Below are 16,735 nucleotides of genomic sequence, written 5' to 3' on the forward strand. Positions count from 1 at the left end.
CTAAAAGACAAAATAGGCAGGCGGCTCGACCAACTCGACCTGGTGCTCGGTCGAGTGACCGGTCGAGTTGGCTCCTCTTGTGCTCCTCCCACTCGGTCGAGTCCCTCTCAGCACACGGTCGAGTGTCTGGTCGAGTAGGCAGTCGAGTTGGACTCCGGACCTTGGGTCTTCAGCCTTAGCTCTCTTGCTTTCTCCTCATGATTGCTTCACTTCTCCTCAGCATTGCTTCCATGCTCCTTAAGCTCCAAAATCACCTGTTCATGCATGAAAAGATGCAAATGCAATGCAACTAAACTCTAATGCAAGAACAGTCCTAAAACTATGCAATAATGGTCAAAATGGATAGCAAAATATGCAAAAGATGTGAATATATTAAGGGAAAACAGGGTGAAATATATGAACATCACTAATACTTTGCTTTCTTGCTCTTTCTTGTTTAGCTATTTTACCAATACGCTTACTCTTCCAGTAGTCAATGGTCCTATTATTAATTTACTCGTTCATGTGTTGGATCACTGGATTGAAAGCTCTCCTTGTTTTTTTTTGCTTTCCTTCGATTTCGTTTCTTCTAGCTTAGCTCTGCTTTTTATGAATTCTTTCTCAGTGATTTGATTTTCGCTTTTCGTCTTTAACTTGATATTTTACTGCAATTCGTTTGATTAATCTGTTTCTACTTGTTAGTTGCTTGTGGCATTGACCTTTGGTATTCGCTGTTTCATTCGAGAAAATATAGCTACAAAGTGATTAGAGTCCGAGTTCATATTCATTGTCTTTGGGTTGGCCTATATAAGCATATCAAAGCTTTAAAACTTTGTGTGTTATTAATTAGCTGATATACTTTGTTCTGCCTGCCTTTATATGATTCAGGTGTTTGCTTTTTATTTACTCGTATAAGTTTTGAGTTTGTGGGCTAGCTTTTATGAGGGTGTGAATATTAAACAAACCTGGCTATATACTCTTGAGACAACAAAAAAAAAGCTTCGGTTTCATGTCTAGATTTTGGTATTCTTGATCAGGTGGAAGTTGGTACCTTTTTTTTGTCAAAAGTGGAAGTTCGTACCTATGTTGTAAAATTTTGTACTCATCAGTTGAAGTATGACCTATCTATTTAAACCTTGTAATGTGCATTATAATTTGAAATAAGTGGGAACTGTTTTCCTGGAGTCTTTGGCTTGCCTTGCTTAGTTGGAAAAATTTGTAGATAAGTGATCTACCAACTTATGTTCACTTTTGCAGCCTTATAACTGTCAGATAAGCTAAAGCTTCTTCTAAGGGCTTCAAAGGAAAGGATTGCATTGTTCTGGTATTGTTTGATCCCGCTGAAGGAAAGAAGAGTGAGAAGCTAAAGAGATGTCAAGCAGTCGAAATACCCACTGGTGTCACAGATGCCATCGTGCTGTTCGGCTTCACGGCCAAGAGCCTGTATGTTCTTATTGTGGAGGTGGATTTGTTGAAGAACTTCATATGCCTCAAACCTGCCCATTTGATATGTTTAGAGCTCACAGTCACAAAGATGTTGTACAACTTATGTTTTGTATGTTTTAAAATTAATTAAATGCAATATTTTCAAAATAAGAGACTCATATTTATATACTACATTGGAGGATACAATTTTAATTAAGAGATCAAAGGTTCTTAGAATTTAAAACAATACACAATTAATTCATAAACAAATCAAATAGTGAATAAGAACTTCAAAATATGAACCTCCCATTGGTCTGCTCTAACAATATAGAGAGAGAAACAAAAAAGTGAGAGTCTGAGAGAGCTACAAGCCAACAAGTTGAATAAATCAAGTAGACTAAGAAAGAGAGAGAGAGAGATCCATGTTTGATTTTTCTTCTTCGTCTTCAACCTTGAAGAGACTCGTTTAGGTATGTGTAGCTTTGATTATATCTCTTGCGTAACATGTAGTTTATTTCCCGTGGGAGTGAAGCATTCTCTCAAGTTTGATCTTTCTTCAACTTCTAGGAGACTCGTTTAGGCGTGTGTGTAACTTTTTTTTTCTTCTCGTTTTCTCTTTTTTGTACCGATCTCAAACTTGAAGCGTTTAGATGGAGATCTTAGAATCATGTTAAAATCACTCGAGATAGCTATTTTGCTTTCGATTTTTATTTCGTGTGAATAAGATTCCGGACCAAAACTTGTATCTGATTCAGCGGATTTTTTATTTTATTTTTGTTTCCTTGTTGATTTGTTCACTTATAGGTAGATTTCAGAATTTTTCTTTTGTTGCATTGAGTTTAGCTTAGGATTTGGCTTTGAACACATAGTTTGTATTTGAGTAAAAATATAAAATAGAATTTGATGCATGATTAGTGTTAGATGAAATTCCCCACAGAAATGTTTTTTTATGTAACATCCGCAAACCGAAATCCCGGTTTAGTGCGGACGAATTTAAGTTAAACGCTGCGTTTTGGGTTAGGGAAAACCTTTAACTCGAGTGTTTTGTCTCATTCGACGGGTTTAGCCGTTTCTGAGAGAAAAGAAGAGAGGAAAAGTGTTCTAAGTGTTCTTGGTGAGATTTTGGGAGTTTGAGGCTGATCCTGTAGAGAGCAGTAGCTGGAATCGTTGTATGAGCTTCCTGGAAGTGTTTTCTTGCTTGTTTGAGGTTCAAAATCGTCTTGGCAAAAGTAAGTGCATGACCATGGCTTATCTAAGGTGGAGATTTCTCTGATCTACTTGTTTTTGTGTTGTTTGGCTTGTTAGAATGTTATTTGGGACATTAGGAAGCTTTCTTGTGGCTTGGGATCGAGTTTTGGTTAATGGAACGAAGATCCGACGAGAAGCTTCGGGGGAAAACAATGCTCGGCATGTGCATTGGTCGATGCACTTTGTGCGTCGGTCGATGCAAGTGCGAGGACGGCGCGTAAAACCTAGGGTTTTCATGCTATGTCGAGCATGCGTCGGTCGATGCAATGGGAGTATCGGTCGATGCAAGTGAACCTTGCATCGGTCGATGCATATTATGCGTCGGTCGACGCAACCCCAACTGGTGTCGGTCGATGCATGCTTGGTGTCGGTCGACGCAGAGTCCTGATTTGTTATTTTTGATTGTTGATTGTTGGTTGATGGTTAGAGATGTCTCTATTGCTTGTGCGTATATCCCAGTAGATGGGAGGATTGCCTTACTGAGTGTTTATAAAATACTCTTGCATTGCAATTTGTGTTTGTGGTGCAGGTAAAGGCAAAGTGTGGTCGTGGAATCAAGGCAATGAAGAGAAAGATGTTCTAGGGACTCGAATGGTTGTTGTCTGGCATTGCTAGGTTGCTAGAGTTGGGTCATTAGAAATATTGCTAGGTTGCTGGTTCTATGATTCCTGTTGGTTGATTGTTTGGATATTGTTTACTGTTATAATTATTGGATTATTATTGGATATCGGTATTGGTTATTTCTGCTGTTGATTGTGTTTGTGGTTATGTGGCTAGTGGGTATGGGACCACTAGTTTTAGTCTATTTATTATTACTATTACTATTACTATTATTTATTATTTAAAAAAAAAACGGGTTGGGTCGTTTCAGTTTGGTATTAGAGCCCTTACAGTTCTAGGTTTAGGTTCACTAGGCTTTGTCCTGTAGATGTTTGGGATTGCATGTCTTGATTGATTATGTGAGTTAGTCAATTGTGTGTGGCATGGAGTCCTAGAACATCCTCTTCGAGCCTATAGTGTCATTCCACGGTGAGTTGTGGTTTCTGTGTTTTTGTATTATGTTAAGATTGTTTTGGTCGTAGACGGGGACGCGGTCGTGGTCATGGTCGGGCGGGTCCCGAGGCCAGCGAGTGTGTGGTCCAGAGTTCCACGAGGAGGTACGTCAGAGGGTCGCAAGCATATCAGGAGGGACCAGAGGGGGTTAGCCGGTGAGCGTGCCGGGGGTGCTGGGAACCCAGGTGTGGGGTTGCAGCAGGTGGAGCCCAGGGTCGAGATGATCGCTTGGCGGATCTGTTAGCGTACTGTTGGAGCGGTTACCGAGAGGGGTACCAGTGCAGGCTAAAGTTGTACCGCATGTGTCGGGGTGCAGCCGAGGGCTGCAGATGTTGAGGACTTTCCATCTTCTGTTAGGAGGATGGAACAGTGGTAGATGATTGGTGCAAGATTCTTCACGAGAGGTATCGAGCCTAGAGAGACGGATAGGGAGACATTTGTAGTTGGAGCAGATATTTCTCTGTTTGAGTGGGCAGGTATAACATTGCAATGTTATACCCGTACCACAGGAGGTACTTTTGGTCAGGATATGTTTATAGTTGTTAAGGATTGTTGCTCCTGAGGGGGGGGGGGTGGTGATTTCCCTGAATACTGATAGCTCGAGGGGCTGTGGGCTCCGAGAGTGGCTGAGGGGATGATTAGTTCCTCTTATACCAAGATCTTGAGGATTATAGTCCAAGAGTGAGACGGTATAACTCGAAGACGGTGGTCTGAGAGTGAGATCAGTATGGCTCGAAGGTTGCGACCTAAGGGTGGACAAGTTGGGAGCAATCAATGCCTAGGACATGAGTATAAACATAACGAATGAATGTAGACCTCGAGAGAGTGATGGTGGTTTAATCTCGGGTTTTAGATGTGTTAACCAGTGGGTCACGGTTTTATGACCGGAGCAGTCATGAATGTGTGGTGGTTGCGCCAGGATTGTGTGGCCGATGGTGCTGGAGTCCAGGGAAGGGGAGTTGCAGCAGGTGTGAGCCGGGAAATTCATGGTTGCCAGGTACATAAGTTCGCGAGAAGCCTACATGGCAGGATAAACTAAACATTGCGACGATGTTGGATGAAGTTCATTGGAGATGGACAGGGTTGCTAGATTCATGGTTTTGGTAAGCTTGCTGGGGGAAATAAGTCAAGTGGGTTGAGTTGGCGGCCTGCAAAGCATTTGATACGGTGAATCGGAATATGGGAACGTATGGTACTTGTTTGTTTTATTACGCTCGTATTGATGATTTGTTGTGGAGAATTGCTAAGCGGAAAGCTAATTTTTGATTAAGCCATCTTGAGGAAGTTTCCCTTAGAGGCAAGTTACTAGAGATTCTTGGACTGGCAAGAGGGGTTGATGCTCAGATGGTGGTGAGTTGATGTCAACATACTTGATTATTAGTCTAGTAGAGATGAAGAAGTAACAAGAGGATTTGTTGAGCAGAGGATTCATTCTTCTTTTCACTTCACCGTGGGGAGCGTCGGTGGTGTTCGTCAGGTAGAAGGACGAGGCATGGGTTTATGAGTTCGTGGTGATGCCTTTTGGGTTGACTAACGCGCCAACAACGTGCTCCAGGAGTTTTCGGATGTGTCTGTCATCATTTTCATCAATGACATCCTGGTTTATTCTAAGAGTCCTGAGGACCATGCAGTGCATTTGAGAGCAATTCTGGAGAAGCTGCGTGAGCAGAGATTGTTTGCTAAGTTGAGCAAGTGTAGTTTCTGGCAGCATGAGATGGGTTTTCTGGGTCATATTGTTTCTGCAGAGGGGGTTTCTGTAGATCCGGAGAAGATTCAGGCTATGAGAGATTGGCCTAGACCACAAAATGCCACACAGATCATAAGTTTCCTTGGTTTGGCAGGTTACTACAGGAGGTTTGTGCAGGGGTTTGCAAGCAGAGCACGTCCTTTGACTAAGTTGACAGGGAAGGATGTTCCTTTTGTTCGGTCACAGGAGTGTGAGGAAGGATTTGCAAGCCTCAAGGAGATGTTGACTACTACGCCAATGTTGGCTTTGCCTGAGCAGGGAGAACCCTATGTGGTTTATACAGATGCATCTAGAGTTGGTTTGGGGTGTGTGTTAATGCAGCATGGGAAGGTAATTGCCTACGCTTCGCAGCAGTTGCGGAAGCATGAGGACAACTATCCTACTCATGACTTGGAGATGGCTGCTGTAGTTTTTGCCCTGAAGATTTGGAAATCTTATCTTTATGGTGCAAAGGTACATGTGTTTACAGATCACAAGAGCCTGAAGTATATATTCACTCAGCCCAAGCTGAATTTGAGGTAGAGGCGGTGGATGGAGCTTGTGGCAGATTATGATTTGGAAATAGCTTATCACCCTGGTAAGGCTAACTCGGTTGCAGATGCTCTGAGTCGGAAGAGGGTAGCTTCGGCTCAGGAGCAGGATATGGAGTCTCTCATAGGAGAGATCAGTGCGTTGAGTTTGGGTGCGGTTTCGCAGGAGCCGTTGCGTTTGGAGGCGACTGACAGAGCAGATCTTCTGAGTAGAGTGCGGTTGGCACAGGAGAGAAATTTGGGGCTGGTGGATGCCTCAAAGGATGTTGGTTCTGAGTATCAGGTTTCGGCTAATGGTACTATTTTGGTGCATGGGCGGATTTGTGTGCCCAAGGATGAGGAGCTGAGACAAGAGTTCTTGAGGGAGATTCATGCGAGCAAGTTCTCTATTCATCCATGAGCGACTAAGATGTACCGTGATCTCAAGAGGTACTATCACTGGGTCGGGATAAAGAAGGATGTAGCTAGTTGGGTCGCGAGGTGCGATGTGTGTTAGCTAGTGAAGGATTAGCATCAGGTCCCACGAGGGTTACTGAAGAGTCTTCCCATTCCAGAGTGGAAGTGGGATATGATTACTATGGACTTCGTGGAGGGTTTGCCAGTGTCCAGGACGTTTGATGCTATTTGGGTCATTGTGGACCGGTTGACTAAGTCGGCACATTTTCTGGCCATTAAGAAGATTGATGGAGCAGCGGTTTTGGCTAAGAAGTATGTGAAGGAGATAGTCAAGTTGCATGGGGTACCAGCGAGCATTGTGTCTGATAGGGATTCTAAGTTCACTTTGGTGTTCTGGAGAGCGTTTCAGGCAGAGATGGGCACTAAGGTGCATATGAGTACAACTTATCATCCCCAGACAGATGGACAGTCAGAGAGGACGATCCAGACGCTGGAGGATTTGCTGAGGATGTGTGTGTGTTGGATTGGGGTGGCCATTGGGCAGATCACTTGAGCTTGGTAGAGTTTTCTTACAACAACAGTTACCAGGCGAGTATTGGGATGACTCCTTTTGAGGCTTTGTATGGGAGGCTGTGTCGTACACCGTTATGCTAGCCTCAAGTGGGGGAGAGAAGCATTTACGGGGCAGATTTTGTCCAGGAGACCTCAGAGAAGGTTCGGGTTCTCAAGCTGAACATGAAGGAAGCTCAGGATAGGCAGAGGAGCTATGCCGATATGAGGAGGAGAGATCTTGAGTTTCAGGTGGGAGATAGAGTGTACCTCAAGATTGCCATGTTGCAGGGTTCAAATAGGTCATTGACAGAGACTAAGTTGAGTCCGAGGTATATGGGTCCGTTCAGAGTGATTGAGCGGGTGGGACCGGCGGCATATAGACTGGAGTTACATGAGGTTATGCGTGCTTTCCACAAGGTTTTCCATGTGTCTATGTTACAGAAGTGTCTCCGTGAGGATGATCAGTTGTTAGCTAAGATTCCTGAGGATCTTCAGTCTAACATGACTTTAGAGGTGAGACCAGTGAGGGTGCTCGAGAGGAGGGTCAAGGAATTTTGGAGGAAGAATATTCCTTTGATGAGAGTCCTTTGGGACTGTGATGGTGTTGAGGAGCAGACTTGGGAGCCAGAGGCAAGGACGAAGGCAAGGTTCAAGAAGTGGTTCGAGAAGCAGGTCGCGACTTGAACTTGTTTAGCGTGGTCCCAGTTGTAGTCCGTGGCTGGAGCGGGAATGGAGTATTCCAGCCCATCTCTCTTGTTTACTTGGTCACTTAGGGGTGGTTGGTTGTGCGACTAAATAACAAGATAAGGTGGTGTTCGGGGTACGAAATTTCCATGAGGTGGTGGTTTGAGGGAAAGTTTCCTGAAATAAAAGTTTCTAAAAGTGGAAAGTTTCTAGAAGTGGGAAGTCTAAAAATGGTAAGTTTTATGTGAGTTAGAATTGGACCATTTTTAGTGGTTGTGAGCCTTGGAGGGGCTTGAGTGGCCTATGTGGCGGACTTTAGAGTCATGGTGCATGTGTGTGGCGGTCTTTTGAGACATTGTGTGGCCTTTGTGGCGGGCTGTTTAGCCAATTGTGTGGCCTTGGTGGCGGGCTGTTTAGCCATTGTGTGGCCTTTGTGGCGGGCTGTTTAGCGAATTGTGTGGCCTTTGTGGCAGGCTGTTTAGCCAGAGTTGCCTGTTTAGGTAGTCCTTCGGTACAAGTGGTATTCCCGACGGTCCTTCGGGACAAGTGGTCTTCGTGACGGTCCTTTGGGACGAGTGGCCTTGGTGGCGGTCCTGTTTAGGACATTTGTTTGGCCTTGGTGGCAGTCCTGTTTAGGACATTTGTTTGGCCTTGGTGGTGGTCCTCTTTAGAACATTTGGTTGGCTTTGGTGGCAGTCCTGTTTAGGACATCTGTTTGGCCTTTGTGACGGTCCTGTTTAGGACATTTGTTTGGCCTTTGTGGCGGCCCTAGTGGCAGTGAGATGATCCATGTGTGGTCATGAGGTATTCCAGTGAGGGGATATGTGGTTGGTAGGACATTGTGTTGTTTTACGCGAGCCACGGGAAGGAAACCTAGATAGGGATAGGGCTCAGACGTGTTCAGAATTGTTTGCTCGTGACTCTTGGGGGACTTTAGTCCTCCTAGTATTACCATATTCTGAGACTTTGTGGCTTGGGAGTATGGTTGGTGTATCGACTTCGGATGATGATCCAGGGGTGCGCTGTAGGGTGGCAACCCGAGAGACGAATATTGGACTTCCTTATATATGGCATGCAGGCTTAGGCCCGATGAGGAGCCAACATTATGGCATGCAAACTTAGGTTTGATGAGGAGCCAATAAAAACTCAAGGTTTAGGCCTATGAGTAAAGGAAAGTCCAAAAATCGAGAGCAAATAATGCCTGGAACTTGAGTCTATCGCCTAGAGGTGACCTTTCATAGATCGGTCAGAGGAGTGCAGACCGCGGAGACGGTTGCACGGGAGTCCTTTTCTGATGGTTGTTCGAGATTCGAGAACGAATCTATGTTGGTGGGGGAGAATTGTAACATCCGCGAACCGAAATCCTAGTTTAGGGATTGCATCGGTCGATGCATAGCCGGTTTAGTGCGGACGAGTTTAAGTTAAACGCTGCGTTTTGGGTTAGGGAAAACCCTTAACTCGAGTGTTTTGTCTCATTCGACGAGTTTAGCCGTTTCTGAGAGAAAAGAAGAGAGGAAAAGAGTTCTAAGTGTTCTTGGTGAGATTTTGGGAGTTTGAGGCTGTTCCTGTAGAGAGCTGTATCTGGAGTCGTTGTAGGAGCTTCCTGGAAGTGTTTTCTTGCTTGTTTACGTTTCAGAATCATCTTGGGAAAGGTAAGTGCATGACCATGGTTTATCTAAGCTGGAGATTTCTCTAATCTGCTTGTTTTTGTGTTGTTTAGCTTGTTAGAATGTTATTTGGGACGTTAGGAAGCTTTCTTGTGGCTTGGGATCGAGTTTTGTGGTTGTAGGAACGAAGATCCGGCGAGAAGCTTCGGGCGAAAACGATGCTCGGCATGTGCATCCGTCGATGCACTTTGTGCGTCGGTCGATGCAAGTGCAAGTACGGCGCGTAAAACCAAGGGTTTTCGTGCTACGTCGAGCATGCATCGGTCGATGCAATGGGAGTATCGGTCAATGCAAGTGAACCTTGCATCGGTCGACGCAACCCCAACTGGTGTCGATCGATGCATGCTAGGTGTCGGTCGACGCAGAGTCCTGGTTTGTTATTGTTGATTGTTGATTGTTGGTTGATGGTTATAGATGTCTTTATTGCTTGTGTGTATAGCCCAGTAGATGGAAGGATTGCCTTACTGAGTGTTTATAAAATACTCATACATTGCAATTTGTGTTTGTGGTGCAGGTAAAGGCAAAGTGTGATCGTGGAATCAAGGCAATGAAGAGCAGGATGTTCTAGGGACTCGATTGGTTGTTGTCTGGCATTGCTAGGCTGCTAGAGTTGGGTCATTAGAACCATTGCTAGGTTGCTGGTTCTATGATTCTTGTTGGTTGATTGTTTGGATATTGTTTATGTTATAATTATTGGATTATTATTGGATATTGGTATCGGTTATTTCTGCTGTTGATTGTGTTTGTTGTTAGGTGGCTAGTGGGTATGGGACCACTAGTTGTAGTCTACTTATTATTACTATTATTATTACTATTATTTATTATTTCAAAAAAAAAAAAACGGCTCGGGTCGTTTCACTTTGATAAACAAATTAATGGATTTAGAGGTTTTCGTTCAGGTTAATATTGATGGAAGTTTTGAACGAAGCTGTGAGGAAGATTAAGTCCATAGTTATTCCACATTCAGATGAGGAAAATGGAGGTCTTATTTTTGAAATCAAGCTTAATGAGACAGATCAGAGATCATCAAAATGGAGTCTTGATCCGTCATTGGTATGTAATATATTATCTACTGAATTTGGCAAGTTTTAATGTATTCCACTGAATTTGCTATATGCTTCATCATCTAATCGTGAATTTATTACGCATTTTTCAATAACCTTGGGTCTTGTACTTTGGAACGTCGAATGATCTAGGGCATTAATCACTCTCTCAAGAGTTTTGTGTCCACTAGCAACATCTTGAATTTTATAAGATGGTACACTAGTTTTTCATACTCTTCTCATATGATACCTATCTGGTTTATTTATGTAGTTTGATATTGTGATCCTTATATACGCTTGGTTTTCTCTTAGGATGAACTTTGCTTTAAGCTTGAGTATGTACGTTGTTTGGACAGTGTTCAAAAGCCTAGAAACCGTACTTTCAAAAATGTGCTTCTTCGATTACATAAAACTTAGCCCATTGTTCACTGAGAAAGAGGAAGTAGTGTCTCCAATGTTGGTGAATCAAGATTGTCCTAAAGCTACTAGTCCTGATTGTTCAATATGGTCAACTTGTATTCTTCTCCCACAAATACTTTAATAATCCCTGTTTTCTAACATGCACAACTTCACCCGCCATAGTATATTCACAAATAAAATTATGTTGGAAGAGGTAACAATCCGACATGAAGATAAGCAAGTCTCTGCTACTGAGTTGCTGCTCTCACCTAACATATTTAAAGTTCTTAGAAATTGTATCTCCAATGTGAGTTTCTTCAACAGCAAAAGGGGAACAAGCTTTGAGGAATTAGTGCCTGTAAATCCAATGTTGGTGGATCCAAATTCTCTTAAAGATACTATAAGTGAGGTAAGTTTGTATGGTGAACTTGTATTCTTCTCTTACAAATACCTTAATCATCCCAGTTTTTTATTTGCAGAACTTCACCCACGATAGTACATTCACTAATGGAGTAATGTTGGAAGAGAAAAAGATAAAAACCCAACATGAAGACAAGCAAGTTTCTGCTACTGGATTGTTGTTTGTTGGTCGATAATTTAGTTTGGTTAACAGTTGCAACATTTCAGTCTTGACGCTACAGTTTGTGTTGTTTCATTGAAGTGGCAGAAGTGTGAAGAGACATAAGTCATTGTGTTGTTGGGTTTATTTGTTTTCTATATAAACCAAATTTGTCTTGATGTAAATAACAAGCTTCAGAGATAAAGAAAAGTTTTAGTTTGTTGTTCTTGTCTTCCCTTAAAGAGAAGAGACAAATGTTTCTTCTCTCAAATATTCTAACATTGTTATCGCATAACGCTGATAAAAATCTCAGAAATCGTATCTTCAAAATGAGTACTGATAAATCATTGATGATCTGAACTCCAATAATGAAATAAATCTTCTTTATTCAATGAGAAATCCAAACGAGTTTACAAAGATTGTAAACTCAGAAAAAATTACAAAGGAAGCTTAAATCTGAAATGTGACGATCAACATAGATAATCACCAAAGCACATCGCAAGGGACCTTAAGCACATTTCTTGATGGATTACACACATATTAAGCATAAATGACAAATGAGCTAAACGACTATTATTTAACAACAAATCAAACTCTAACGGCGAACCTTCTATCTCATTTACAGTCATTCCTTCAAACCAATCATCCCACGACTTCCACGTCATTATTCCCCTTAGACAACCAATCTCCTCTTGCCATGTCACTCTCAACTTCTTCTACTTCCACCTGAAATGGCATCTTCTTCTTCTTGCGGAAATAAGTCAGATGAACCGTATCAATACTCCCGTCCCGGAGAATGAGCGAACAAACTCTTTAGAAAACATCCAAGAATCCTCTGAATTAGGCCTATCATGCCAATGTACCAAGAATTCACGGCCACCCATTGCATCAAAACGCAAAGTAAGAATACCATCTGGAAACAAGAATTCATCTTCCACTAACTCTTGTGGATCAGTAGAGTGCACAGTATGTGATCACCCACTATGGCCTTAAGTTGTGAGACATGAAACACATCGTGAATCTTGGAAGAAGCTGGTAACTTTAAACGCCAATACGCTCTAACACCTGAAATGGCCCAAAATACTTTGCCGCCAGCTTCAAGTAGACCCAATCACCAACTACAAACACCACATGTCGATGCTTGCTATCTGCATTTTTCTCCATAATCTCCTGAGCATGTTACAAGTTGGCCTTGAGACGTAATAACCTAAGAGGCTAAGATCACGCTCCTTCAACTAAACCGCAAAGTTCAAAACTTCAGTTCACCCTGGCTCAAAAGAAAGAAGCAAAGGAGGGTAACTGCCATAAACCATACAGAATGGAGTCGTCTGAATAGTAGAGTGATACAATGTATTATATTAAAACTCTACCCAAGACAAGTACTTATGCTAAGCTCAAGGGTGACTGGAAGCAAAACACTACAAGTATGTTTCCAAACACCGGTTCAACACCTCCATTTGACCATCCGTTTGAGGATGATAAGCAGTACTAAACTTCAACTAAGTCCCTGACAACTTGAACAAATCAGTCCAAACCTTGCCCAAGAATATACGGTCTCTATCCGACAAAATGGTTTGAGGAAAGCTATGAAGCTTGACAATCTTGGAGACAAACTTATGAGCAACATCTACAACTTTAAATGGATGTTTCAAACGCAAGAAATGGGCAGCTTTACTCAAATGGTCAACCACCACCAGAATGACATTAACCCCACCAGACGTTGGAAGACCTTCAATAAAGTCAAGGAGAATATCCTCCCAAATGGTCGTAGCAATCGGTAATGGTTGTAACAAGCATGCAGGCGATAAGGTAGAATATTTATTGGTTTGGCAAATAGAACACTCTGTAACATACCTATGTATCACTTTCTGCATTCCTTTCCAATGAAAATACTCTTGTATTCGCTTAAACGTTTTCAATATCCCCACATGACCATCTAACATACTGTCATGAAACTCATGAAGAATAAGAGGAATAAGAGTATGCACCTCAAACTTTCTACCTAACAAGTAATGTTTCCACTTCAACATCGCCATCACAATGGCCATCAACTCACGTTCATATGCCAGCTTCAACTGCTCTCTGGTAGTTAGGCCATAACTAAAATATGCCAAAGGATGTGTTTCTTGCATTAACACGGCTCACACTCCCAAAACCAGAAGCATCAATCTCTAAAATAAACACCTTTGTTAAAATCAGGTAAACCAAGAACTGGCACCAAAACCATAACCTGTTTCAATGAATCAAAAGAATCATGCACCACTGCAGACCAGTGAAACTGATCCTTCTTAAGCATTTCAGACAATAAGCCTAGCTAAAACACCATAATGTGAACAAATTTTGTGTAATAGACAGTCAGCCCCAAAAATCCATGAAGTTGCTTAACGTTAGCAGGAATTGGCCAGCTCTTCATAGCGTCAATATTAGTCACATCAGTAGCAACACCTGCTGCCGAAATAATATGACCAAGATACTCGACTTAATACACTCCAAAAGAACACTTATTTAAATTGGCAAAAAGATGATGTTGTAACAATCTCTCCAACACCTTAGCCAAGTGATCCACATGTGAAGCCACGCTAACACTATAACCTAAACTATCGTCAAAGAATACCACTACAAACTTCCGTAGAAAGGGTTTGAACACTTTATTCATCAAAGCTTGTAATGTGGCTTAAGCGTTACCAAAACACGGCTGAAAAAGTCAGATCCATTTGCTTATCTGTAGACAAGAGTTGAGTACCAATACCATCAACTATTCCTGCTGCAAAACTTGTTTACAAGGAATCTCCACCACTTGCAAGGATAATGAAGGTCGATTAAGTGACTGATCACCCACCAAGGTAATGTGTTTGCCCTTGTAAGTAAACTACCACTCTTGAGCCTTCCAATCAGCAACACATTTGTCAAGAGTTTCTAACCATTTTACTCCCAAAATAATGTCCACCACGCCAAGTTCCAAAGAAATAAATTTACTTTGAAACTCCACACCAGACAATTAGAACCTTACTCCTCTGCAGACTCCAGTACCATGAACAAAAACACCATTCCCGAACATGACCTCCAAATCACAGTCTGTACTCATATTTAACTTCAAACGCTTGGAAATAGTAGGAGTAATGAAATTGTGAGAAACACCATAATTCAACAACACAATGACATGATACTTGCCAATAGCTCCTTGCAGCTTAGTTGTCGAAGGAGAATGTTTTCCCAAAAAGAATTCAAAGATAAACAGCTTATCACTCGGGTCTTAACAATAGTTTCTTCACATCATAGCACTGAAACTCATCATCCAAAACCTCCAGTTATAGACCATCCACCATAGTCAATATTTGCAACTCTTTCAAGGGACACACATGAGCACAGACATATTTTCCTTTGCAGGGATAACATATACCTTTACTATGCATTGCATCCAGCTCTTCTACAGAATGTCTCTGTCTTGGTGGAGCCAATTTTTGTTGGTTGGCAGCAGAATTAAAAGATCCACTTTGAAGAAACAATTGTTTGGTGAAAGGCTTAGAATATAGTCGAGGTGATATCAACGACTTGTTTGTCTTTTCTCCCACAAGCTAACAAAAAGCACTAGATTCCATCCATAGGAGTGCATCCTTTTGGTTAGGAAGTTCTTGAGGTTCTCATCTTAATAACCTTCCTCATTTCTGGCTTCAATCCACTGTAAAAGATCCTCTTTAGATGAGAATCTTCCAAACCATGTACTTGAATCGAAAGATCCTCGAACTCAGTCACCTATGATGCTACAGAGCCATTTTGCTTAATAGCAAATAAACGATTCCCCGGATCATCCTCAATAGCTTCTCTAAACCTACAAAATAGTCGCTGACGGAACTCTTGCGAAGAAAAAACTCGTTGCGGCACATTTCCCAATTAACCACTTTGTTACAACTCCCGTGAAACTCAAGCCAACCAAATCCAATTTATCCATCTCCATATACTTCCTCACACGAAAATAATGGTCTACCTTCGATAACCATTCCTAAGGTTGAGATCCGTTAAACACCGGCATCTCAATTCTCTGTCGTAAGCTAGATCTGGTTTCTAAAGACAAGGTTTCATCCTCAACACTACACAAAAACATATCTGAAGAATCTAGTACCTAAGGTGGTTGAAAAGATGATTCAGGTTGATCCAGCTACTTACCAGCTCGCGTCTCCATCTTCCCAAGCTTGCACAATCTTCGCTTCACAGAAACGCTTATAACCATCTTGAAGAACCTTCAATTGATTCTCTTGTTTGTTCTCATAGAAGCTCGCACCATCGAACATCTCCAAATTCCCAATTTTCGCCATTGAAATCGCAATCAAACAAGTTTCATGGCACCAATGATAGATCATTGATGATCTGAACTCAAATATCGAGATTGTCTTAAATCTTATATAGCTGAGGTAAGAAAGTCCTAAAGTCAACTTGTAATCTTCTCCCACAAGCACCTTAATACTCGTAGTTTCTTACTTGCAGAACTTAAGCAGGCATAGTGAATTCACATATGGAGTTATGTTAAAAGAGATAATAACCCGAGATGAAAAAGAAAAGTCTCTGCAAAATGGGTTGTTGTTGTCGTGCCTAACGGTGGAATCAGTGTTAATGAACCTTCAACAACTCTAAGTGGCACTGGTATTGATCACATAGCCTCTCTACAAGCCAACATAACTCGTGACAACACCAAGCTTGTGAATGGGGCGATTGTTGTAGAGAGGAATGTCTTTCAGGTTTTGTAAAAATCCCTTGATAGATATTATTGTTGCTACATTAGAGATTGTTTCACACACTCCAATAATAGTAACACAAATGGCTGGTGGACCAAGGCTTGAGTATAGGAAGAAATTTCTCTCTCTTCAACCGACACCAACTAATAGTAATAAGATTCATTCAACTAAAGCAAGTAGAAGAAGGATCAGGTAATCCACAACCACATGTTCTAGCTAGTCTTCCATGGCCATTACGATGGATGCATAAGTGATCCTCCAAGCTATGATACTTTTGTTCTTGGTGGACCTAACTCTGTTCGAGGCCACAACATTGTAGAGCTCGGTGCAGCTAGAAACATTCTCAAGGTTAACTACTAAAACAAAACTTTAATCGGACCCTTATAACAATCTAGTTATGTTGTTAAAATTGAATAGGTTGGTGCTGAGATTAGAATTCCTGTGACGCACACATATGTGTATGCCTTTGCTGAGCATGGGAACGATTTGGAAAGTTCAAAGGATGTGAAAGGAAATCCAACAGCGGTTTACAAGAAATGGGACATGGTTCATTGTACAGTTTGGGTGTGAAACTTGGTCAGGTGCAAGATACTATACATCACAATCATGGAATGGGTGCTCTGTTTCTCAGGTTCAGAGAGAGATACTAAGTTGATGCCCTGAAGACTTTGTACTCCTATTTTTTTTTTTTTTTACCTCTAATACTTTGGTTTATGCGATACT

General features: G+C 41.8%; 1 protein-coding gene across 1 annotated transcript; it reads left to right on the plus strand.

Annotated features, from left to right (window-relative positions):
- The first annotated feature begins 10,190 nt into the window (after positions 1 to 10,190).
- On the plus strand, positions 10,191 to 16,662 carry TOC75-IV (Outer membrane OMP85 family protein). The gene is given in 10 exon segments (XM_087460688.1): positions 10,191 to 10,334; positions 10,427 to 10,524; positions 10,606 to 10,714; positions 10,716 to 10,812; positions 15,751 to 15,866; positions 15,869 to 16,015; positions 16,087 to 16,224; positions 16,226 to 16,360; positions 16,430 to 16,541; positions 16,544 to 16,662. Coding segments are annotated over 10 exon segments (1,215 nt in total).
- The last annotated feature ends 73 nt before the right edge of the window (positions 16,663 to 16,735 follow it).

This window comes from Camelina sativa, chromosome 8 (assembly GCF_030686135.1).
Source record: "Camelina sativa cultivar CO46 ecotype springtype chromosome 8, ASM3068613v1".
NCBI classification, from domain to species: Eukaryota; Viridiplantae; Streptophyta; class Magnoliopsida; order Brassicales; family Brassicaceae; genus Camelina; species Camelina sativa.